The sequence below is a fragment of the Mytilus edulis genome, chromosome 6 (assembly GCF_963676685.1).
Source record: "Mytilus edulis chromosome 6, xbMytEdul2.2, whole genome shotgun sequence".
Taxonomy (NCBI): Eukaryota; Metazoa; Mollusca; class Bivalvia; order Mytilida; family Mytilidae; genus Mytilus; species Mytilus edulis.
Genome location: NC_092349.1, coordinates 81,446,999 through 81,473,283, shown reverse-complemented (window position 1 = coordinate 81,473,283; position 26,285 = coordinate 81,446,999). Strand labels below are relative to the sequence as shown.

Below are 26,285 nucleotides of genomic sequence, written 5' to 3'. Positions count from 1 at the left end.
TTCTAATTGTACTTTAACTTTTTTTCGTTGAATGACTGATGATTTTTAGACACTAGCCGTACACAAAATATCGGATCTGTTCCCGTTCTTTCGCTCTTAGAGTTTAGGAATTGTCTCCCCTTGATGGAAACTAAAACCCAGACAACAGCCAGCATAGTTGTTGCAAAGCAAGAGAGGAAAGTTTTCTCTGGTAAAAACAGTTTTAGATAATGTATGTTTGCCCTCTGTTGATGTACACTGTTTTACCAATATATAATTAGCATAATTACAGTAAAAAAAACAACCATGGGTACCAAATTAGCATTATGATAAAAATTTGTAATATAATGTAAATAATTTGAACTGATAGGTCATTTCTGGAATCATGTCTTTCAAAATATTGTCAATTTCGCACGCCTTTATGATGTCATTTACCAGAAAGAAGGCGCCCCTGTATCCCTGCCCTATTAAAAGTTTCCAGCACTTTCATAATCTTCATTCTGTAGGGTAACTAAGTATAGAAATAATTAATGTTCCGTAAGTACATAATCATGATTGTTGTATGACTGAGGGAGGGTGACCATCCTTTTAGATTTAAATTTCCCAAATATTTTGTGCAGTATAAAATAAAACTTTTTCACTCGTTTGCTCAACATGTGTTGGAAATTTCTATGCATACATTTTTGTCACATGGTGATGGAAGTCACATAACAGATTCGTTTGAAAAATGTATCCCGGAACTGGCCTATAACCTGATAACATGGTTTATATGTACAAATTATGACCAGTCAAGTTAGACTTCAGGTTTGCCTGTCTAAATCAATATGCATATTACATATTTCATATTTATAGAACAAGGTGATTATATATAGCGGGATCCCAGTCTACAGTCAAGTATCACATGTAGAATGGGGAATAGACTTATGATCTGCGTTTCGGCACTTATCATGTACGGCAACGTACTTGATGTGTTTTGATTCAAGACAGCATAACACACAATGAGCCACATGCATTATTGTTTATAATGTTATAAAGGATGTTGGATCAGGACAATAGACAAAAGACATTTATTGTTATGTGTTAGCCAAGGCTCCCAATTGAAAATATACTTCGACCTATAATGGTTTACATTTTACAAATTGTGACTTGGATGGAGAGTTTTCTCATTGGCACTTATAAATGTACTACATCTTCTAACATCTATGTACCGACGAATGGGTGAGGTTACCCTTAAGCAAATCTTTTATTAACTTTGCATACCCTAGTTGGGTAGGAAGGAATAGATTTTTAAATATTTTTTGGGTGCAATAGAGATACAAACTTTTTTGTTACAAATTTTCCTTAGAGTTCGGTATTTTTGTTATTTTACTTTTTCAGCTGGTTTTACACAAGAAACAATGTTAGACATGCTGGAGCAGAAAAATAAAATTGAATTAATTTCTTGTCATCAAAATTAACGCTATTTTAGTAGGCTGCTTTAATTTTTTAGGTGGGTAGTTAGGCAACATCAAACAACTTACATTTTATTTTTGGCCTATCCCTATTCCAACCATGCAATGATAATACACAATATAATTATTTTCAGGTGGTGGACCAAAGAAAATTCTGAATCAGATTCCAGATGAAATATTAAATGATCCCAAATTAAAACTTGCAGTAGGAAAGGTATACTACATGTAATTCTTTAGATAAAACAGCATTTTTATACTGTTTTATTTTTTTGCTAGCAAATCTGACTCTTTCATCAAAAGTTGATTTGAGACATGTGCAAATAAATCGCAGGGCAGTCTAAAGCACAATTTTTATCATCTTTCACTAACTTTTTATAATATTTTTTTTCCTCATTATTATTGCTTTGAAGTAAGGATAAAATAAAAACATTTTTGAATACATTGTAAAAAAAAAAATGCTAATTGTATTTTGTCAGTATCTTAAATGTGAAAAAAGGAGATGTGGTAAGAATTTTTTTCCCAACATTTATTTTTCAAAATACTTTACTGTGCTTACTGCCCTTGACAACATTCTAATAAATACAATGGGACACAATTCAATCTCAATTATGCCGTTATTTACATGTATGATTTGAATGCTGTTATTTACTGGATAATATATTCAAATGATTTTGGTTTAAACTTGCAAGCTCTTTTTAATAATGTGTAAGTTTTTCCAGTATCAATAAAAGCAATATATGCATACTTCATTCTTATTGTTTACGTTGCAGCTTCCAGATAACTACAACTTTGAAATCTGTAAAACAATATGGAAGATCAAGATGATAGAAGCAAAAAGAGGTATGACATTTATTGTATTGTAAACCAACTTAATTTTGCTGATAATTTATGTTCATCCCTTTCTAGACAATTTCACAGTGATTTAATTTTGTGATACTCAAATTAACTTGATGTAGATTAATAAGGATGATATAAAGTTTTCGATATTCACATTATTTTCTACTCGCAAAAGTCATGAAAAATAAAATGCTCAAAAAAATTAGTTGGTTTACAGTTTACATGTACTGAATAAATGATAGCATTATATACATTATTGCCAATGTTTGTGGAAAAGCCTTTTCCAACACAGGATATTTAAAATGTCTTGTAATACAATGTTTGTAGTGAAATAACTGAAAAACAAATGCTTACTTGGACATGTTGGAAGGAATCTTTTAAAATTTTGTTTTGTCAAGAAATGGTATTGAAACACTTGATAAATCATTTCAAGAAGGTGTAAAACATTTGCAAAAGGTTATTTTGAAAAAGATAGAAAGATTGAAGCCAGTGTACAACTCAAACAAGCTTAAAACTAAAAAAAAAATTTTTCTTTTTCTCTAAGGGAGATAATTTAAACTATTTCAAATGTTGGAGACTATAATATCAAAATACATAAATCATTGTAAATGGAGATTAGAATAAAAAAAATAATCTTAGATGTTTCAATCAAATGATAAAATTGTTTACCTTATCTAAAAAAAAAAATCAAAAGTTGTCTACTTTATCTAAGCAGAAGGAAAACGAATCTGATTTATATAAAAATAAGAAGATGTGGTATAATAACCAATGAGACAACTGTCCTCCAGAAACCAAATGACATATACATTAACAACTGTACTTAGTTTTCCAAAATAAAGAGATAAAATCCATACCATATTCTGTTTTTCAGTTGCCCTACAGTTTCCAGAAGGTCTACTTGTATTCGCCTGTGTTATAGCAGATATTATAGAAGAGTAAGTGTTATCTCAGACTTTTAGGGATAACTGTATGTGTACTTTTTTTATGTGCCTAAATTTTTTCATGTTGTTTGCTGTAGGTACATTTTTTGTGAAAACACCAATACAATTATACAGTTTACTTAAGTGCATGTGAATAAAATGTAGATATGAAATGGTGAATATGTCAAAAAGACAACAGCCCGACTTAAAGCAGAAAACATCAGAGGGCCATTAAAGGGTAAAAACTGTTTAATAACTATATATACTCTATAGCTATCAAATGACAATTGTAAAGTTTTCAACCAATTTAAAGAATACATTTACATATCAGACGATTGTATATTCATTTTTTAGTAAGCAGCCAGTTTTATTATTAATGTATATATGTTATAGCTATAAAAGACTTTCATGACTTTATGAAAATTTTCATTATTCATTAATTCAAATGTACAAATACAAAATTTTAGATTAAGCAAAATAAGATATATACAAATGCATTTAAGCAATACTTAATTTGTGAAATAGGTGCATATCAGGCCCGTAGCCAGGAATTTCCAAAGGGGGTTATTTGGCCTCAAAAACTTGACTTTAACAGTCACAATTCGAACAGAACATTGACTTTAACAGTCATTATTTGTTTTCAAGGGGGGGGGGTTTGTCCCAACCCCCTGGCTACGGGTATGCATATGCTAAAATGTGAAAATATGTATACTGTTTCAGACCCTTTTAGTTTTAGTTTAATCAAAATTTGCTTTCTCTAACCTATAGTTTACGCATGCTAAATGAATATGATAAATACTGAACTGCTAAACAATTGTATTCACATATTTTGTAATGGTAATATTTGTAGAATCACAGCACATGGTACACATTTTATTTAATGTACTCACTCCTATAGAATAAAACTGTGTAATATAGATCACTTAATCATTTGGCTACAGATTTACAGATGCAGATACATTGATCATGGGTGATGTTACCTATGGAGCCTGTTGTGTTGATGACTACACTGCTAAAGCTCTTGGTTGTGATCTGATGGTACATTACGGTCACAGCTGTCTCAGTAAGTTGTCTAAAAGCATTAGATATGAATAATTAATGGTAATGCTTTGATTGGGGTGTTATTGTGGTTAGATTTTTCTAAAAAAACTGAGAAAGCGTATTCAAAAATATTCAAAATCGCAACAAAAAGAATTAAAAGTTAAACTGTTAACATTAGCAAGATATATCATTTTAGTACTTATTTACAGTAATTTAGATTATTGTACCATGAATTTTCATCAATTGATAAGGTACTAGTTATCTTAAATTTCATGATTAGTACCACTTAATGTTAAGCAAATACAAATCTATCACAAATTCATGGTTAGTAAATGGAACCAATTGTAATACCTAAACAAAATTATAACAAAGCAAATCAGTGAGACTTTCAACATGGAGTAAAAATTGGCACCTTAATGCCAAATTTAAAATTTTCCACGATTTTCATGGTCCACTGAAGATAGAAAATGATAGTGCGGATGGGGCATCTGTGTACTGGGGACTCATTTTTGTTTTTATGCTTCCCCTAGATAGTAGAGGGCATTATGTTTTCTGGTCTGTGTGTCCTTCTGTCCATTCCCATCTGTTTTTCCATCCGTTCATCCATCTGTCCTGCTTCAGGTTAAAGATTTTGGTCAAGGTAGTTTTTGATGAAGTTGAAGTCCAATCAACTTGAAACTGATTATACATCTTCCCTATGATATGATCTTTCTAATTTTAATGTCAAATTAGAGTTTTTACTCCAATTTCACGGTCCATTGAACACAGAAAATGATAGTGCAAGTTTCAGGTTAAAGTTTTTGGTTAAAGTTTTTTGTCAAGGTAGTTTTTGATGAAGTTGAAGTCCAATCAACTTAAACTTAGTACACATGTTCCCTATGATATGATCTTTCTAATTTTAATGGTCCATTGAACACAGAAAATGATAATGCGATAGGGACATCTGTGTACTATGGACACATTCTTGTTTCTTATCATGCTTATACTTATATTTGTAGTACCTATAGACAGAACAGAAGGTATACAGATGCTGTATGTATTTGTTGATATAGCTATCGACATGATGCATTTTATGGACACACTGAAACATAACTTTAAACCAGGAGACCATCTAGCACTTGTCAGCACTATCCAGTTTGTGGCTGCACTACAGGTACTGTTCTATAAGTTACGGTTTGTATAAAAAAGAGGATGTGGTAGGATTGCCAATGAGACACATCTCCACAAGAGACCAAGAGACCAAATGACACTTAAATAGGTCACTGTACGGCCTTCAACAATGAGCAAAGCCCATAATACATAGTCAGCTTTAAAAGACCCCGAAATGACAATGTTTAACAATTTAAACGAGAAAACTAACAACCTAATGTATGTACAAAAAATGAATGAAAACAAATATGTAGCACAGAAACAAACTACAACCACTGAATTACAGGCTCCTGACTTGAGACATGCTCTTGAATTATTTTCATACGACCGCAAATTTTTTTTGTATATTTGTATCCTGACGTTCTTCAGCATTGTCAGCGTGTCAGCGTCATCAGCGTCGTCTGAAAACAGATGGTTTCCGGATAATAACTTTAGTATAAGTAAATAGAAATCAATAAAATTTTAACACAATGTTTATAACCACAAAAGGAAGTTTGGGAATGATTTTGGGGGTTATGGTCCTTAAGGTTGAGGAAAAAGGGGACCAAAGGGGCCCAAAACAAGCATTTATCTATTGCAAAACAATAAGTTGTGTATAAGTATTTCAATTGTTCTGAAATGTACCACAATGTTTAATACCATAAGTAGAAGGTTGCGATATATTTTAAGGGTTATGGGGCAAACAGTCTAGGAATAAAGGGCCAAAAAAGGTCCAAAAACAAGCATTTTTGTAGTTTCAAGACAATAAATTGGAGTTATCTTTCTTTTTTCAGAATGGTTGTTGAATCACCTAACACCAATGCTTTATGAAATTTTCTTGAAAATTGGAGTTATCTTTCTTTGTCCAAAATAATAGTTGAATCAACATAACCAATTACCACTCAGTGATTACAAGCACTTTGATTACCATTCTAGGGTTATGCCCCTTTACAAGTGGAAAAATTGAAGAATTTTTTCGTTTCTGTTCTCTTAACTTAAGTTTGTCAATGAAATGTGTATATAATGCTTATTACCTCTAAACTCAGTTTAAGTTCATTTTTTGGCAGCTTCACTTTTACAGTTATTGAATTATGTCCCTTTATAAAGTTATATGCTAGCAGGGGCATCATCTGTGTCCCTTTATAACATTCCACATTATTTTTATACGACCGCAAAAATTTTAATTTTTCGTCGTATATTGCTATCACGTTGGCGTCGTCGTTGTCTTGTTTTGTCGTCCGAATACTTTTAGTTTTCGCACTCTAACTTTAGTAAAAGTGAATAGAAATCTATGAAATTTTAACACAAGGTTTATGACCACAAAAGGATGGTTGGGATTGATTTTGGGAGTTTTGGTCCCAATATTTTAGGAATTAGGGGCCAAAAAGGGCCCAAATAAGCATTTTCTTGGTTTTCGCACTGTAACTTTAGTTTAAGTAAATTGAAATCTATGAAATTTTGACACAAGGTTTATGAACACAAAAGGAAGGTTGGGGTTAATTTTGGGAATTTTGGTCTCAACAGTTTAGGAATTAGGGGCCAAAAAGGGGTCCAAATAAGCATTATTCTTGGTTTTCGCACCATAACTTTAGTATTAGTAAATAGAAATCTATGAATTTTATATACAAGGTTTATGAACATAAAAGGCAGGTTGGGTTTGATTTTGGGAGGTTTGGTCCCAACAGTTTAGGAATAAGGGGCTCAAAGGGTCCAAAAGATTTCATCAAAAATTGAATAATTGGGGTTCTTTGATATGCCGAATCTAACTGTGTATGTAGATTCTTAATTTTTGGTCCCGTTTTCAAATTTGTCTACATTAAGGTTCAAAGGGTCCAAAATTAAACGTAGTTTGATTTTAACAAAAATTGAATCCTTGGGGTTCTTAGATATGCTGAATCTAAAAATGTACTTAGATTTTTGATTATTGGCCCAGTTTTCAAGTTGGTCCAAATCGGGGTCCAAAATTAAACTTTGTTTGATTTCATCAAAAATTGAATAATTGGGGTTCTTTGATATGCCAAATCTAACTGTGTATGTAGATTCTTAATTTTTGGTCCTGTTTTCAAATTGGTCTAAATTACAGTCCAAAGTGTCCAAAATTAAACTAAGTTTGATTTTAACAAAAATTGAATTCTTGGGCTTTTTTGATCTGCTGAACCTAAACACATACTTAGATTTTTGATTATGGGCCCAGTTTTCAAGTTGGTCCAAATCAGGATCCAAAATTATTATATTAAGTATTGTGCAATAGCAAGAAATTTTCAATTGCACAGTATTCAGCAATAGCAAGAAATCTTCAATTGCACAGTATTGTGTAATAGCAAGCAATTTTCAATTGCACAGTATTGCGCAATAGCAAGAAATCTTCAATTGCACAGTATTGTCCAATAGCAAATATTTTCAATTGCACAGTATTGCACAATAGCAAGAAATATCTAATTGCACAATATTGTGCAATAGCAAGAAATTTTCAATTGGAGTTATCTTTCTTTGTCCAGAATAGTAGTTGAATCAATTTAAATCATTGTTTTATACAATATACAATGTATATTCACTTTTACTACCAACTGATAAATTAAAACAATCTTTACCATTCAGTGATTTATTTTACATTTTAATATTTTATGATGTATTTAAATGAGTAGTTATTGTTGCAAACTCCATTAAGAATTTGAATTGAGATCAGTTTTGGAAAAAGGGAAAGGGGGATGTGAAAAAAATGGGGGGGGGGGGGGGGGGGGTTAAATTTTTCTCATTTCAGATTTCACAAACAAAAAGAAAATTTCTTCAAACATTATTTTGAGAGGATTCATATTCAACAGCATAGTGAATTGCTCAAAGTCAAAAAAAATATTTTAAGTGTCAGAAACCTATGCTGGGTCATCTATTTAATCACAATCCAGATTTAGAGCTGAATCCAGCTTAAATGTTGTGTCCATACTTGCCCCAACTGTTCAGGGTTCAACCTCTGCAGTCGTATATAGCTGCGCCCTGCGGAGCATCTGGTTTTAGAAGTTACTATTAAGTGCCAGTCTTTGTAAGAATCAGGCAATTTAGGTAAAAATTAAAAACATGATAAGAAAAAACCCACCGAGCTAATCATGCTATTTAATACTAACCATCATCCTGATTTAAAAAGTATTAGTCTTTCGTTTGTGTGTGTCTGGTAATATCAAATAACTTGGCTAGAAAATTGGTTAGAATGATAGCAAATTACAGAATTATCTCCCCTTATTCGTTAATTTCGAGTGCATTTCAACCAAATTGTATCTTCTATTACCAGAGCAGAAAACAGAAATGAATGTCATTTTTGTGCATAGCTACATATTATGAACTAAAATCAATATCAAATTGAGTGGGGTTTTTTGGTCATGTTTTCACCACTGTCTGATTCTTAGGCAGACTGACCACATTCATTCTGTGTCAGAAACCTATGGTGTGACAACTATTTAAAATCACAATCCAAATTCAGAGCTGTATCCAGCTTGAATGTTGTGTCCATACTTGCCCCAACCGTTCACGGTTCAACCTCTGCGGTCGTATAAAGCTGTGCCCTGTGGAGCATCTGGTTTAATATTTATTTATTGTAGTCCTCAGCTGGTGTTTTGAGAGAAGATTTCACCATTACTATACCTCAGTCCAAACCTCTGTCCCCTGGAGAAATACTGGGTTGTACATCTCCTAAACTTACACCAGATACAACAGCCATCATGTAAGTAAGATATACTGTAAAATCAGAAATTTTCGTGGGGGATATAATTTTGTTTATTTCGAGGATAGGAAATAACCATGAAATTAAAACCCCAACGAAAATTTAACTGTAGATTTACATTATTTTATGATCTGACTAAATCCTATTGACATTATATCATGTATAATTGATGAACATAAATGCAGACAATGAAATAGATAGATTAATTGATTAGACATAGATATTCAAAGGTTTTCTTAAAGGTTTTCTTTAAGTCAGATGATAAGCCTTATCCTTTGTTTGTACAGTAATTGATAATCATCAATAACTGTCAATTTATGTCATGATACATTTATTACACAATCATTGTCCTTGGATAAAACATCAAAGGTGTGTAAAAAGCAATTAGCGTGTGCAGGTTACAACCCTTGATTAGTGCTCACTGTTACTATGAAATGCAATTATTGATTTTTCCCAACCGTAAAAATTCAGACCAGTTTTATTGAGTTTTGTCAATGATAAAGTGACATTTATATCATTTTTTTCTAAACTTAAAAACCACGAAAATTAATCCCTACGAACTTACTTTTGGATACAAAACCACAAAATTTTAACCCCACGAAAATTAATGTTTATACAGTGGCTATACAAGATAACTACACCTCAGTCCAAACCTCTGTCCCCAGGAGAAATACTGGGTTGTACATCTATACCTCAGTCCAAACCTCTGTCCCCTGGAGAAATACTGGGTTGTACATCTCCTATACCTCAGTCCAAACCTCTGTCCCCTGGGGAAATACTGGGTTGTACATCTATACCTCAGTCCAAACCTCTGTCCCCTGGAGAAATACTGGGTTTTACATCTATACCTCAGTCCAAACCTCTGTCCCCTGGAAAAAAATACTGGGTGGTACATCTCCTAAACTTTCACCAGATACAACAGCCATCATGTATGTAAGATATAGCTTTAAAAGAAATCAGTCGTGTGCATCTCTTAATTTTTCATTTGATACATAAACTTTAACTAAGATAGACCATTAAACAAAAGAAATTGCACATTTTGTTAATTTAAAAAAAGTGTTTTTACCTAAGAATTTGTACTTATGTGTTTATTAATTTCCTTTTACCACAAGAAAAGAAAACAGATTATCGCAAATATTTTCCACTTGAGAGCCGAGCTTGAGGTAAAAAAACAAAATGATTTCAATTTTTTCAATCTGAATTCTCTATTTCTGTGAAGAAAGATTCCAGAATCATTTGCATATGTTTTTATTTTCCTATATGTCCACAAGTACACTACACTTAAGACTTGTTTTTCACCTTTTCCAAGAAATAGGGTGACCGCTTACAAGGAAGTTTGCATCAAGGGTTCCAAATGAAGAAACTCTTTAAGTTTACACCTGGTTTATATCAATCATCAATCTGTTATATTCATTCTACTTTTATAAGGTATATTTTGTCTTTATGAAACATTCAGTTCCATCGTGTAACCTACTGACACACCATATAATATGGTGTGTCAGTAGGTTACACGATGGAACTGATACTCCACCTACCTATTGTTTGCAAACAACCAAGCAAACATAGCAAGCATGTTGATCAATGTTTTGTTTTGCATGCTTTTATAGAAGAACTGTAATAAGCCTAATTGTAAATGTTTTACTTTAAATTGTGTCATCAGCAAGAACTTTGGACATCTTAAGGAGGCATATAGTTAATTCAAATATCTTTTATTAGAATAAATATGAATGTTGGAATATGATATTCAACAGACTTAAGATAAGTATTATCGCTATTTTGTGCATTTTTCATTTGATCTTTTTTGTAATAATTTTTCATATCATGGTACTCGCTTGAGATGGAAAATTATCGCTAGAAACTAAGCATGCACGTGGCGTTACTAATGGAAATTGACATGAAATTGACAATGTCGTTATTGGTAAAATAGCGATAAAAAGATTATCATTGTTCATCTCAACCCGATTGCCTTTGATCACCATACATGTCAACCTCTGACAATGGGAAATCATGTCATGACATGACATGATATGTAAAAAAGCGTGTGAAAACACGTGACGTAGATGCGGACTTGTTAATATGAATGTGGTAATGTTCATAATTTCATACAAATTTGTGAATATAAAAAAACAATATATATTCTACTGTGAACTTTTATTGTATTAAACAGTTGTCTGTTATGTTGCTTTTAAAGCACCACCACTAGGCACATATTCAAAACAACTGCCAGTTTCAAGTTTAGTTACATTTATTTGATAACAGCACACAATACAAATGTAACATAGTCAAGTTCTGATCAGAATTCAGTGTCAATTTCTTTATAATTGAAAAGGCTCTCCCACAGTAGGAATTGATATTTGACTGAATTAGCTTCATCAAGATTTGAAAGAATGTCATAATGTTGTTTTTTTTGGCATTGAATGTAAAATGTCATCTATGATCTCTGCCATTGCTCCCATTACTATTGCCTGGTTAAAACTGGGTAGTTCATTAGAAGAAAGCTGGTACTATGAGAGCTGATCCAACAGTTCTGTGATATTTTTATCCCCATGGCCTGTAGAAATCTGTTGCTGTGTTGGCTAGATTTGAAACTGAAATTGAAAAAGAAAAATGTTTTATAAATTTGATTTCCATTAGATAAACATTTTAAATGCCTATTCAAATAGCTACATTGTATTTCTCCTCTCACGTGTATTGTTTTTTTTATCATTGCAACATAGAATGCACAAATTATGCGTAACTTGTCACTCGATCATTTAAACTCGAACTCCAAAATATAATTTATAAATCTTGAATCTTGCCGTACACATCGTTTTGGCTTAACAATCAGCACTTTAGACGACGGTACAGGCCCTGAAAGTGACCTCTTTCTGTGCACATTTCCCCTATAAAGTGAATTTGAAAGAAAGTCACAAAATCATTAAAACTAATGTCAAACTACTTACCTTTTACTGTTTGTCCATATAGAAAAATAAACAATATGGCAGCCAAACAATTACTTCGAATTTTTCGGTATTTATCGCCGAATAAGGAAAAAACCAGAGAATAGCGATATCACATGACTCTGCTTCTTCACTAGTGCTTCCAGCTGTCATTATTTATTAAGCTTTTAAAATTATAAGGAAAAGCAACTGTCTACTAGGGTATACGGAAGAACATTAGTACCTGGCAAATATTGTACTAAATTGAAACACAAATGACTGAACATAAGCTAGAAAAATATCTCAAAAAAACTTTCAATCCGCCTATTGGTCCGTCTAGACTTGTACCAGTTGTGTTGTCCGACAGCAAAGCAAGATATTTACAAAGTGAATGTAAACTGTCTCCCGAGATAGATATCAAATGGTGGTTTAAGTCAGGTCAAACTTCAACAAGCGGTCTTGCTTGGCTAAAAGACAACTTAGCGTCTAAAATTGGACATCTCGATAATATTTCCCTGTACGTGTGGCTAGGTACATGCGACTTCACAGATTATAGTCGTTGTGATAAGATTATCACATTAAAACATAACCCTGAGGAAGCAGCATCACAACTTATAAACAATTTAAAAGAATTTGCAACCCTTCTAGCTGAATATCCTGGATGTAAAGTCACATTTCTAGAAATCCCTATATTTTCTATATACATTTGGAACCGTCTTCATGATCACCCTGATCCCAACAGATTTAAAGCAGACGACAATACATTAATCAAGCAAATTCTAGTTGTAAATGACCAGATAAGAGCCTTAAACAACGATCACTCGTCAAGATCTCCAAGCTTCTCAGCCGACATATATCATCCAATTTCCTGTAACTCGAAAAACACACACAGGCATGGTAGAGACTTGTACAATTTTAACTTATACCTTGATGGCATTCATCCAAAAAGTGCGTTAGCCAGAGTATGGCTTCGTAAATTAGCTCACAGAATTAAATTGGACTGTTGGTAAAAGAAAAAAGAAAAAAAAAAAAATATATTATTATAGATAATTTAGTTCTTTTAAATTTTAATATACAACAAATTTATATTCCACTTTTATTATAAAACTGTATAAGGCAATGGTGGGGCTTACCACAACGTCCTTACAGTAATCGCAATAAATATTTTGATGGACATATAATATTTATATTGAATATTGCAACTTTCTTACCATTTACATCATAAGTATTTAGAATTTTCATGATGAATATCCAACCGTATAAAGTTGATAACATACAGAAAACCAACTTGGTTAGTGTACATGCACTTGCTCAAAATAGTTACAACAATAACTACACTCTCAATATAGAAAAATCACTGAAGAAAAAGCTTGAAAGTACTAAAAGATCTGTAATAGAGTATGTCTATACTGGCGGTGGCGTTACTATCAAAATGGACACCATATCTTTTGAACTGTTCATATATGCTCTGGAGCAATATTTTAACGATCCTTCTTTCATGATTACCGCAAAACCATAGCAACAGACAAAGGAGGAAATAATGTTCAATATACCTACCATATTTTTGACAATCCAACTGATAGTTACACAATCAATGCATACCTAACAAAATGCAACTTACTAATCAATGGGAAAAATGTGGACAAATTGTTCTATAGAGATATTGAACACATACACAAGATCATGTCTAATACGCAAATCAATGGTGCAAATATAAACACTGACCTCCTGAATAAAAACCTAGCATCAAAATTAATTGAGGCACTAGATTGTCTTAAAAAATCAGCAACACCGAATCCTGGCTTACCTGAGAACAAATCTACAAAAAGTTCAAATGAGGAACATTGTATTAAGTGCAATAGGAACTGCAAATCTAGGGCAGTATTGTGTCATAACAATCACTGGGTTCATTATAAATGTGACAAGTTGTCTGTAGAAGATATTTCCTCCATCGAAAAGAATGATAAAACATATCAATGTAAAAGTTGTGACAGTACAAAGGTAAATATACTTGACACACAGAGGGGCAATGGTGGGACTTACCACAACGTCCCTTCTGTGTTAAAGTACCACCAATCCCATATAACTTGTACTACTAGTCCTGAAACACATCTAAAAACATATGGAAATAGCATCCAGTCAGAAGTAAGACATATTACTAGTGCAAGAGCCATACTTATAGAGGAGAACCTTATACAATGCTCTGTATGTGATGAAGCCCTAAATGATACAGAAAATATCTGTCCAGAGTGCAATTTAGTATGTCATAACAGCTGTCTTGATACCAATACAAATTCCTGTTACACTTGTGCTGGCTTGTTAGATCAGAGGTCCAGTTCAAATACATTAGAAACAGTTTACAAACTCCATACCTCTACAAATTCTATCTTGGTACAGGACATTATTGATCAATCTCAAGATGGACATCCATTATCTACAAAATCTTCAAACCATTCGGATTGTCTCAACACACAGTTACCCAATCTCAATACTAAAGACTTATCAACATCCTTTTCAGATCTAGAAACTGTTGTTCAAACCACATGCAAATCTATTGAATCTAATAGCCATGTAGCTAAGAGTAATCACAACAACATTGAATTAGCATGTACCAACACGTCTGCAGTACCTAAAACTGCCAATCCTTCCATTCCGGATATTCCTATGCCTCACAATCATCATGTTACAAATTCAAAAGAAACAAGTAAAAAAGATCAGGGTAAAGAAATTTCGGCCAAAGACTTTAAACTTCTAGAGCAAAAGTTAAAGAAAAAAGAAGAACAATTAAAGATTAAAGAAGCTATATTAAATGACAAATCAAATGACAAGTCAAGTATTTTAGATAGACTATTCAAAGCAGAAAGTAGAAACCTAGAACTAGAACAATCTCTTAAAACCCTAAATCAATGTTTAGATAACTCTGTGAAGAATCAAGCCACATGGATAGTAAGACAACTGACAACCATAAACAAAAACAGCCAGCTGAAGATCTCATCAGAGGTATACATGAAAGAGTAACCGAGTACGTCCTAAAAAAAGTTGATCGGGAACTTAGTCTTCTCCAATCCTTGGATACAGATAGTCCTCTACAAGAGAAATCTACACATGGCAATAGTGCTCCAACTAGCTCCGTCCAACACAACGTTGAATATGCAAATTATCGCAATAGTGCTCCAACTAGTTCCGTCCAACACAACATTGTCTATGCAAATCCACATTTTCCGAGCTACCCATACAACACTCACTATTCCAGAGATTACAATATTCCAGCCACTAATTATAATAGTACATCACATTATCAGTGGGCAATGGTGGGACTTACCACAACGTCCCTACTGATAGTCATGATCCGTGCTATCCACACTCTCACAACTGGAATAATTATCAGGACAATATCCACAAGAGTTACTACCCGGAAACAAGTACTCCAGATTATTATACCCAAGGTAACTGGTGGGGCAATGGTGGGACTTACCACAACGTCCCCCCAGAAACCTTTCATCATTCTCATAATCGGCATTCTGCAGAAAATCATGTTTGTTTTTCTAATTTAATCTCACTTACTCCGACTCAACTTTCTGCTAATTCTGCTAGTAATACAGAGGCAAATTGTAGAGAAAAAACATCTACTGCAAGATTTCATAATTCTTCGTCTTCCTCTATAACGAACACTCCAGAAGAGAAAGATAAAACTTCTCCAATGCTTCACGGTTCAAGAATAGGTCAACCCCTATATTATTCACAAGACAAATCGGAGCAGGATTTTTTATACAAGGAACTGTTCCAATTCGAAAGGCACAAAATGTTGTCATAAACATCGACACGTTACTTACTGAACAAATGAATACAAGCAGTGATGGAATTATTGAATACGATGTTTTAGATTTTAAAAATGACTGTATAAATGTACATTGTGTAAATAAAGATAAAGATGTACGTAGCAACTCTACTCTGAGGATTATAGATTTTAACTGCAAAAACATATTGACATGTGGTCCACTATTTAAAGAGTTGGAAAGCAAAATTGATATATTTCTTCTCCAAGAACACTGGCTATATGACTGCCAACTAAATCTATTACAAGAACTACATAGTGATTTTACTGGAACGGGTAAAGCAGTTGATTCTAATGATCCTATTCAACCTCTTCATATGCCTCGTGGCTATGGAGGTGTAGCTATATTGTGGAAAAAGAATCTTGACAAACTTGTTACAACTTTACCAATTGGAAATGAGAGAATACAGTGTATTGAGTTGTCTGGAAATCAGAAACTTTTATTTATTTCTATTTATCTTCCTTGCAAATCGTCAGATAACCATCTAAATGAACTTTATGAATGTATTGACCAATTACATGAGATCATGGAGGTTTATAAAACCACTCACCAGATAATTATTGGTGGAGATTTTAATGAAAATATTTTTAAAGAAAATAACTCTAATAGAAAAAATTATATACTTGATTTCATGTCAGACCATAACTTGTCTACTACAGAAGTTGGAATTACCTATACACATACCAGTGGCATATCATCTTCTGCAATTGATTATATACTTTACCAAGAGAAATTTAAAGACTTCATAATAAATATTGAAAAACCTGACATTATTTCAAACGTCTCGGATCATCTTCCAATTCTACTACAACTCAAATATGAATTTCCCTGCATTAATTCCGTAAGTCAAACACAGGTGACTACCCACCATAAGGTCAAATGGAACAATATAGATAGAGATAGATATAAAATTCTAGTTGAAGAAGGCATAGCTCTATTAAAAGTCGATCCAATGAACCCTAATGAACTGGATCAAGCTTTTCAGACTCTCAACCATACTCTTACTAAAGCTACTTTGGCTGTTGCTCCCAAAAAGAAAAAAAAGATACGGAAGAAGAAATTACAAATTATGACTGAAAATATTTCTCAAGCAATATCAGAGAAAAAAATAGCATTCTTTCAGTGGAAACAAAATGGTCGTCCACCTGACCCCAACCATCCTCTTACTATTCAGAAGAAAATCACAACTTCCTCTCTTCGTAAACAATGCAGAATAGAAACTGCACTACAGAGAATACAAGAACGGCAGAAAATCATTGATGCAGGGTATAACGATCCGGCACTTTTCTACAGCCTTATAAAAAAACAAAGAGGTAGACTTTCACGCTTTATTGAGGAACTAACTGTTGATGAAGAAATTTTCCAATCTCCCGAAAATGTAATGAAGGGCTGGAATAAACATTTTGGTGACCTAGCAAAAAAGTCCAACAATAACTCTTTTGACACTATTTATCTAAATTCAATTGAAAAAGAAGCTACCCATATTATTAACAAATGTAAAGATACATATATTCATCAGGAAATTTCTACTGAAGAGATAAAAAGAGCTGTCTCAAAACTCAATACAAACAAAGCTGAGGATTTTTATGGTTTAACAGCTGAACATTTTATCCATGGAAGCGAATCTTTATTACAACATTTACAACATCTGTTGAATATCTGCTTTAAATTCGGCTACATACCGGATTTACTGAAAATCGGAACTTTATTTCCTGTGTTCAAAAATAAAGGGGATGTAAAAAATGCCAAAAATTATAGAGGAATTACTATAACTCCAACATACTCAAAAATTATAGAAAAAATATTGAAAGAAAGAGAAAATCCAAAAATTATAATTTCACAAAACCCTCTTCAAAAAGGATTCACTGAGGGCACGTCTCCACTGATTTGTGAACTTTTTATAGAAGAATTTGAAAGGGAAAGCAAAGACCTTAAACTTCCAGTCTACATAGCCTTATTAGATGGCAAGTCAGCTTTCGATGTTGTGGTACATGCTAATTTGATCCGTTGTATGTTCCAGATAGACTTCACGGAACAATCCATACTATTACTAAATAATCTATATGTAAATGCATCTTCTCTTATCAAATGGAATAATATAATGTCAAAAGAGATGTTCACTATTGATCAAGGGGTCCGCCAAGGAGGTGCATTCAGCGCTGACTTATATAAAATCTACATTAATCCTCTGCTTAACATTTTAAGTACATCAGGTCTTGGTGGAAGAGTAGGGAACATAAATTGTTGTGCTCCTACATGTGCTGACGATGTAGCACTTGTCTCCAACAACCCTTTTAGAATTACAAACCATGATTAACATTGCTTTGGATTTTAGCAAAAGAGAAGGGTATTTATTCCAGCCTACAAAAAGCGTTATTATTCCAGTAAAAACATGCCGCAAATTTTATGAAATTGAAGATGGTTTTTGGAAATTAAATGGAAAAAACATGCCAATTGTTTCGAACGCCTCACACATAGGAATTCAAAAATCTGACAAAAATTCTGCTGAATTGACAGTAAATGAAAATATAAAGAAAGCACGTAGAGCAATGTACAGTTTAATGGGTACAGGCCTCCATGGAGAGAATGGTCTAGATAGTAAAACTTCAATAGCATTGATAAGAACATATATTCTGCCAATATTAACTTATGGTTTGGAAATTTTATTACCTAAAGGAAAAATACTAAATAATATATCTATTCAATATAAAAAATGGATCAAACAAATTCTGTCTTTAAATTCCAACGTAGCAGATTCTTCAGTTTATACTTTATCTGGTTTACTCCCTATAGAAGCTGAAATCCATGTCAAAGCTATCAATCTTTTTGGAAACATATCTAGAGCGAATTGTGATTCAATTGAATGGCGGCTAGCCGAAAGACAGTTACAGATAAAATCTCATAATAGTTGCAGCTGGTTTATTGAAGTCAAGGAATTATGTTTAAAATATGAAATTAATGACTTATATGCTTATTTAACCAATCCGTTATCAAAATTCCAATGGAAAAAGCTAGTTAAATCCAAAATTCATGACTATTGGACATCTAAAATTACTGATGAATCAAAAGGTTACTCAACTCTTAAATTTATGGACCATAAATATAATATTGGATCTGTACATCCTTTACACAGGCACTTGTTTCTGTCAATGTGGGGTTTACTATCCATACCAGTACAAAAAAACACAAGGTAGCTAACGGAAATTTTCAATGTGTTCGCTTCAACCAGAGACATATAAATACATACATGTCTCTGCTTCAACCAATATTTTTTTAATTTCCATTGATTTTTTTACAAATAAAAGTACACCAGTCTGTCGGTAATTGATTTATCTTTACAATGACACAACTTTCACGTACCTTGAGAATACCCCTCAAACAGAATAACACACTTCAGATGAGAATTATTGACCTTTTTCCAGACCATTGAATTTGTAAGGACTTAACTTCCGGTAAACTTAGGAAGTTAATATAACTGTGTAATCCCATTGGTCACATTTTTCTGGTTACTGGTAACTAGTATAAATAAACAGGTAACCAGATGAATTAAACCAATGGGATTGCACAGTTATATTAACTTCCTAAGTTTACCGGAAGTTAAGTCCTTACAAATTCAATGGTCTGGAAAAAGGTCAACAATTCTCATCTGAAGTGTGTTATTCTGATTGAGGGGTATTCTCAAGGTACGTGAATGTTGTGTCATTGTAAAGATAAATCAATTACCGACAGACTGGTGTACTTTTATTTGTGAAAAAATCAAGGGAAATTAAAAAAATATTGGTTGAAGCGAACACATTGAAAATTTCCGTTAGCTACCTTGTGTTTTTTTGTACTGGTATGGATAGTAAACCCCACATTGACAGAAACAAGTGCCTGTGATCCTTTAGCTATATCAGTTAATGCAAATCTAAAGGACATCAGAAAAATTCCTGTACGTCTTAAAATTTCAACTGGGAACTATATCCTACAAACCCACAAGGCATCATTTTCAAAGAATAACTTTATAAGTCCAACTTGTAAACTCTGTGGTAAAGCGGATGAAACGGTGGAACATTTTATTCTATTGTGTGAAAAGTTAGAAGAGACAAGAATACCACTTTTGTCAAAGATCTTAGATAATGGAAGCCTGATCCTAGCCAAAGTTGCAACTTCGTTTCCAATTGATCTTATCCAACTAATCATCAATCCGTTCTGTTATGTAGACATTAATGTAAACAGAGCTGTTTTTGAGGAAACCAGTAACATTTTGGAACCCCTGTGTAGACAGTTGCTTTATAATATGCATAACAAACGCTATGCTTTATTAGCTAATATAGATAAGCAAGGCAGTAGAAAATCTAACTTCTAATTGCTTAATAGTGTAGTTTAGTAAGATTGGCCTTGCAAGTACATATCGGGCACACATGGTCCCAGAATGAGTTGTTTTTGTATTCAAAGAACATTTTAGTTTTATTTCTATCAAAGTTTTTTTTTTTTTTTCTACGTTTTATTTTGTGTATGTAACATAAATTCTTGAGGTGGCGGAAAATTTTAATATATGAAGTGATGCGCGTTGTATTGTGTTATATTGCGTATTGACATTTTCCTCTGTGTGAATGGAGGTGTGCCTTGATTGGCAGAATTACGATTACAGATACAGATACTAACGACCAAAAAAAAGTCAGACAGCATTAGGTATCTTAACTCTCAATTGGAAAAGTGACAGCTATCATCAAACCATTAACGAAATCAAAGGGAAAATAAAAAATTTAAACGAACATGGATTTTTAATAAACTTAAACTGGACACCAGGACATGCCAACATAAAAGGAAATGACGAGGCAGACTCCTTGGCAAAAGAAGCTGCTAAAGAAGCAGAAACGCTAGCCAGTGATGACATAGTGTTTACAAAACAAGATGTAAAAAAAGCAGCTAGAAATTCTGTTACAAAAAAATGGCAACGCAGATGGGAAAATAGTGATACTGGACGTCACTATTTCAGATTTCATCCTGAAGTTAAAGATAAAGTTAAAAAAGACTTCCCGTCAAAAAAAATGTACAACATAATCAACAGTTTACGAACAGGTTATTCTAAATTAAATGCATACCAATTTATAATAAACCAGCACATCAACTCGGAAACCTGTCATCACTGCAAACAAAAAGAAAATGTACAACACTACCTTTTTGAATGTGACCTGTATTCAGATGCCAGAGACAAATTATTTCATCAAATATACTTCATAACAGGACAAATTCCAACAGATCTAGACAATTTATTAACAATCAATTTGCCAAATGCAGAAAATATCAATCAACTATTAGCGGAGTACATAGAGGAAACAAACCGTTTTAGTGGATAATTTGATACAAATTTCTTTAAATTTTTTATATTTTTTAATTTTTCATGCCATTTCAATAACCTAATAAACCATTTTTTAAATTTATTTCACTTCATACAATAATTCTATAATATTTTTAAAGCGCCACCTACAATATATAAGTACAAAGGAGAAACTACATTTGTGATAATTATTTTACAAGAGAGGATAATTTACAAGAGAGATTACTCTGTCATCACGACAAAGATTGAAGATTGAAGAAAAAATGAAAAGAAGGAAAAAACGTGTAATTGCGTGTAAAGTGGTGAAAAGCGTGTACACGCCATGTGACAAAATCCTCGCGTGTAAACCGTTGAAAAAGCGTGTATTACACGTGAATATCATGTCACTTGACATGTATGTTGATCACTGATAATCTATAAATATATGTATTTGATATTATAATTATGTTATATTTGCAGTTACCTTGGTGATGGAAGATTCCACTTGGAATCTATAATGATTGGTAATCCTGATATCCAAGCATACAGGTACAGTTATACATACATCAAGGTCAGATTGTTTCTGACTGTATTTCTTTGGTTAATGACTGCGTTCATAATTGAATTATTTGCTAGATTACAACAGAAAATAGTGATGGAAGATTTAAAAAAATAAATTGCTTGAGAAGGCCTTACTTGTTCAATTATTTACCATTTTAACTTAATCATGTAAAAACAAACTACTCGGTTAATACCATCCAGATGGACAATTTGTCATATATTATTTTGAGGGTAACATCAGCCTTGTAGTCCATTCTCCTGTACTGACATAAACAATATTGTTGCAGTCATTTCAATTGCTCATCATAAGTTGAAATCATTAGAAAAAAGGTTTTGCTATCCCCAGAGATTTATAACATAAAATTAGCTATCTAGACTATGCACAACATTTACACTCTCTTTTAATTTTTTTTATTGATTTACACGCAAATTTCATTCACATCAATTTCACGTGAATTTAAATTCATGTGAATCTCAGGTGAAGTTCACATCAATTTCACCTCAAACGAGCTTATACGTGAAATTCATGTGAGCAATATTTGCCTGTGTAGCCTTATAAAAAAAACTTACTCGAGGAAATACACATCTATGAACTGGAATATAGATGATTGGTCACTATTTATCTTTCAATATAAATTTCATAATATCATTGATAACACATGATAAGAATTTACAATGTTTCTTTTGAATTAACAATTTGGTGATTCAAATTATTTAATGTGTTACAGATATGACCCTTACAGTAAAGTTTTCTCACATGAGTACTATGAGATTGACAAAATGCATCAAATAAGACAGCAAGCAATACAGACAGCTTCTAAAGCTAAAAAGTTTGGTATCATTTTGGGAACACTTGGGAGACAAGGATCTCCTAAAGTATTTGAAGTAAGTATGAAACAAAGATTAATGATTAACTTCCAGTGGAAAATATAACATGAATATTAGGGCAAAAACTTGAATTAACTTATTAGTTGACAAGGTAACAGTAGAGATCAAGTTTATATAAAATATAAATTATAAGGAAAACTTTCATTGTTGTGCTCTAAAGTTTAAATTGATTGTGCTATTAATTGTAAAATTCTTACTAAAAGGTTTATATCAGCTAGTTAGAAAAGCAATACTCATCAAGTTGTTTTAAAAGAGTTATGCCCCTTGAAAATTTGAATTATATAGCAAATTACATTGTACACACATTTCTTGTAGGATTGTTATGAAAATTATATTAAAGGATTGTTTTTTCTTGGATCTTAAACAAATTTGATTGCATAAAACATTAAATATGTATTTTTATTTCAGCATTTACAACAGAAAATAACAGATTCTGGGAGAGAATATGTTTTAGTGATGTTATCTGAAATTTTCCCAGACAAACTAAAACTTTTTACTGACGTAGATGCGTAAGTATTCTTCTGATTATAAAATTAAATCCTGAACATGCTCATATTACAGAAAAATTCCAGATGGTTCTCTTAATTATGATCAAAATATACTCTATTCATGTGAAATGTTAAACTCAGGTTATTTCTTTATCTTAATTACAAAATCCTTTTTACTATCAATGCAAAATGAAATTTTTTATTGATTAGATATGAAATGCAAATTATATAAATCAATGAAATTTTTTTATATTGGTAAGATATACCAAAAAGTATTTCACTTATTTGTTGTTCGACAAATTGTTACATACTGTGGATTCATTTATTTTCGTGGGTACCAATTTTCGTGGATTAAGAAAAACTTGCATATTCGTGGATATTTAATTTCGTGGTTTTGCTGAAGTCTGCATACAAACCTATAGAAAAATTATCGTTTGTTGAATATTTAATTTCGTGGTTTAACTGTGCCCACGAAATCCACGAAAATAGGTATCCAAAGAATAATAATGAATCCACAGTACCACTAAAAAGCAGGTTTAACTTTGAAACTGGGTGGATGGGGGATTTTTTATGTGTTTTTTTTTTGCCCCACTACCATTACATTATGTTTTTTATTAGTCTGTGCATTTGTTTGTCCATCTGTGAGTCAGTTCGTGTGTTTATTTGTCTGTTTGTCTAGTTTTTGATCAAGTTGTAGTCCAAGTAACTTCAAACTTAGTACACATGATTTTAATGATACAATCTTTCTGATTTTAATACCAAATTAGAGTTTCACGTCCACTGAACATGGAAAATGATTGTGCAAGTTGTGCAACCGTGTTCTATGGACACATTATTGTTGAAATCTTGTCTTATCAGTTAGTATTTCAGTGTTGTATCATAAAACATTTTATTGAAGCCAATCCAATCAATGATTTCATTGTCATATTTTTAAATAAGAGAAACTATAAACTTTATGAAATAGACTACTGTTTTTCTATGCTTTCAGATGGGTTCAGGTAGCTTGTCCCAGACTTTCAATTGACTGGGGAATGGCCTTTGAAAAGCCTCTGTTAAGTCCCTACGAGGTAAATATGATAAAGTTTAAAAAAAAATTATGGTGTGATCTACTTAAATGTGATGGTATTGTTTTGGTAGCTGGTGTGCCTAAGTATGTGGTTTGACACACTAGAGTTTTCTGGTGATGACTAATTTGCAATTGTGTGGCAGAAGAATATGCAATGGTAGCTGTTATGCCAAAGGTCGATTTTCTCACATGATAAAGTGTGTGCTCATGCTTCAGCTTGCAGATCTGCTTTAAATTTTACTATAATTTCTCCAGTAGCCAAAAGAAAAAGATTTATCCTGCAAACAAGAGGAGTTTGGTATAAGAATAAATCAAATTATTCACATTCAATTCAAACATTTAATGATGTTATACGGGACAGCATTTTTAGATAACAATACAGGATAAGTGGCTGCTGTCCAATGGTTCTGAAACAAACAAAAATTAATCATAGCTGTAAAATGATAACACAAAAATTGCAACCATTAAAAGGTACAGATATATCGATAATTATCATCCCAATTGTTCTTTGGAATCTTACACATATTTCTCTAGTTCTTGCACAATAGACGTATTTACACTTGTATGTAAATTTGTCCGCCATTACGTAAAATTACACAGGTTCCCGTAAACTTTGACATCATAATTTAAAATATTTGACGTCACAATTTAAAAGTGACTGTTGCTTGACGTCAAAAGGTGATTCGGAGTAGATCTAAGGTCATTCGGAGGCAAGATTCAGCTAAATACCAAAAGTGTAAATACGTTTATTTATCCTTTTCCTGACCTGTTGATTATATATTTTTTCCCTTTGATCTCAGTTTTCCATTAGTCAAAATTGGATTATGACGTCAAATTTTTTTGCTTTCCTCTGAATGAACTATTGTGACGTCATGAAAAAAGGTAACCATTCCTGATGACGCAACATAGAACACATATTTTTGCAGATCATTTGAAAAGAAGGATAATGATTGTCTGCATATTATCTAAAAATCATAAGAGAAACATATTTCATCAACAAATCTCGTGCAAAACAATATTTATCCTCTCTCGACAGTTAAATTTCAAATATTTAAAACGCTCGGTAAGTCTCATGTTTTAAATTTGAACATTTAACTGTCTCAAATGGATAAATATGGTATCTCAGTCGATGTAGTGGTAGATTTTATATGTATCAATATGAATAAAAGATAGTTGGGAATATAGTGAATGAGACCCCAAACAAAAGCTATCATATAGCCATATCACCTATATATGTTAATAATACATGAGTAAATATAAGTACCTCCTTAGAAATCAAGTGAATACATGTACTGGTATATTGCAAAATAAATTTCCTCCTTAGCAGACACCACCTCACAACAGCATATACTTAATAAATAATTTATATTTTTTCAGCTTTCAGTGGCATTGGAACATGTGCAGTGGCAATCAAGATACCCCATGGACTTTTATGCAAATGATAGCCTAGGAGCTTGGACTGTTAACAATGAGGTCCATAGACCCCAGAGACAAAGAAAACCAAGAACTATTATCAAAAAAGAACTAAAAGAAAAAACTGAAGGACAAACATCTGGTTGCTTAAAAAATTCTGAATGTTGTAATAGTAACAATCAAGGAAAGTTAGATAACTCTGCAACTTTAAATTGTGATAATAATGTTACTGAAAATAAAAGCTAGCAAATGTTTGTATGGAGATATATATATATATATTTGTTTATTTAGTGACAAAATTTTATTTCATATTGAGTCATGCTGTTGTGTAAAGTGGATTCATAAATTTTTGATATGTGGAATCATACATATAAAATACTTTGAAAACTTTATCATCTGACAGAAAATGTATAGAAGAAATATTTTGGGTATATATTATTGAGTCAGCAATTCAACAACAAAGTATCTAAAGATATCAAGAAGGCAAAATACAGTCTTTAACTATAGAAGTTTCTTGTTTAGGTCCAAGAACTAGTATTAAAAAGAATTGCAACTGGAATTAAAGGTATATTGGTATACCTCTGTCCCTTCCTTCTTCAGTCTCATTTCTTCTGTCCTTCTGTCTGTTTTTCATTCCCAAATAGGATACATGGTTTGTTCAGCTGACTCTTTGTCCAGTTTTCAAGCTAGAACCTTTATATTATTTTATAACAAAGTCAAGACAACAGACAAAATTCTACATATA

At 32.4% G+C, this 26,285-nt stretch overlaps 1 protein-coding gene and 1 long non-coding RNA gene across 2 annotated transcripts; one reads left to right on the top strand and one right to left on the bottom strand.

Annotated features, from left to right (window-relative positions):
- LOC139528603 (2-(3-amino-3-carboxypropyl)histidine synthase subunit 1-like) lies at window positions 1–25,794 on the top strand. The gene is made up of 12 exons (XM_071324638.1): window positions 1–190; window positions 1,565–1,644; window positions 2,201–2,270; window positions 3,139–3,202; window positions 4,129–4,250; window positions 5,227–5,381; window positions 8,947–9,068; window positions 21,605–21,673; window positions 22,414–22,570; window positions 22,982–23,082; window positions 24,050–24,128; window positions 25,505–25,794. The coding sequence occupies exons 1-12, from the start codon at window positions 124–126 to the stop codon at window positions 25,784–25,786; spliced, it is 1,368 nt and encodes a 455-aa protein (XP_071180739.1). The 5' UTR covers window positions 1–123; the 3' UTR covers window positions 25,787–25,794.
- Window positions 11,290–12,084, bottom strand: LOC139528602 (uncharacterized). Its single transcript, XR_011665643.1, has 2 exons — window positions 12,011–12,084; window positions 11,290–11,656 (listed from the first exon to the last, which is right to left on the bottom strand). It is a non-coding gene; the product is annotated as an uncharacterized lncRNA (long non-coding RNA).
- Window positions 25,795–26,285: the final 491 nt, after the last annotated feature.

Bases quoted from the DNA above. Each gene is read 5' to 3' on its own strand.
- LOC139528603 (XM_071324638.1), top strand. From the start codon at position 124: ATGGAAACTAAAACCCAGACAACAGCCAGCATAGTTGTTGCAAAGCAA. The intron at 23,083-24,049 runs GTAAGTATTCTT...CTATGCTTTCAG, and splicing joins CTTTTTACTGACGTAGATGC to ATGGGTTCAGGTAGCTTGTC. The intron at 24,129-25,504 runs GTAAATATGATA...ATATTTTTTCAG, and splicing joins CTCTGTTAAGTCCCTACGAG to CTTTCAGTGGCATTGGAACA.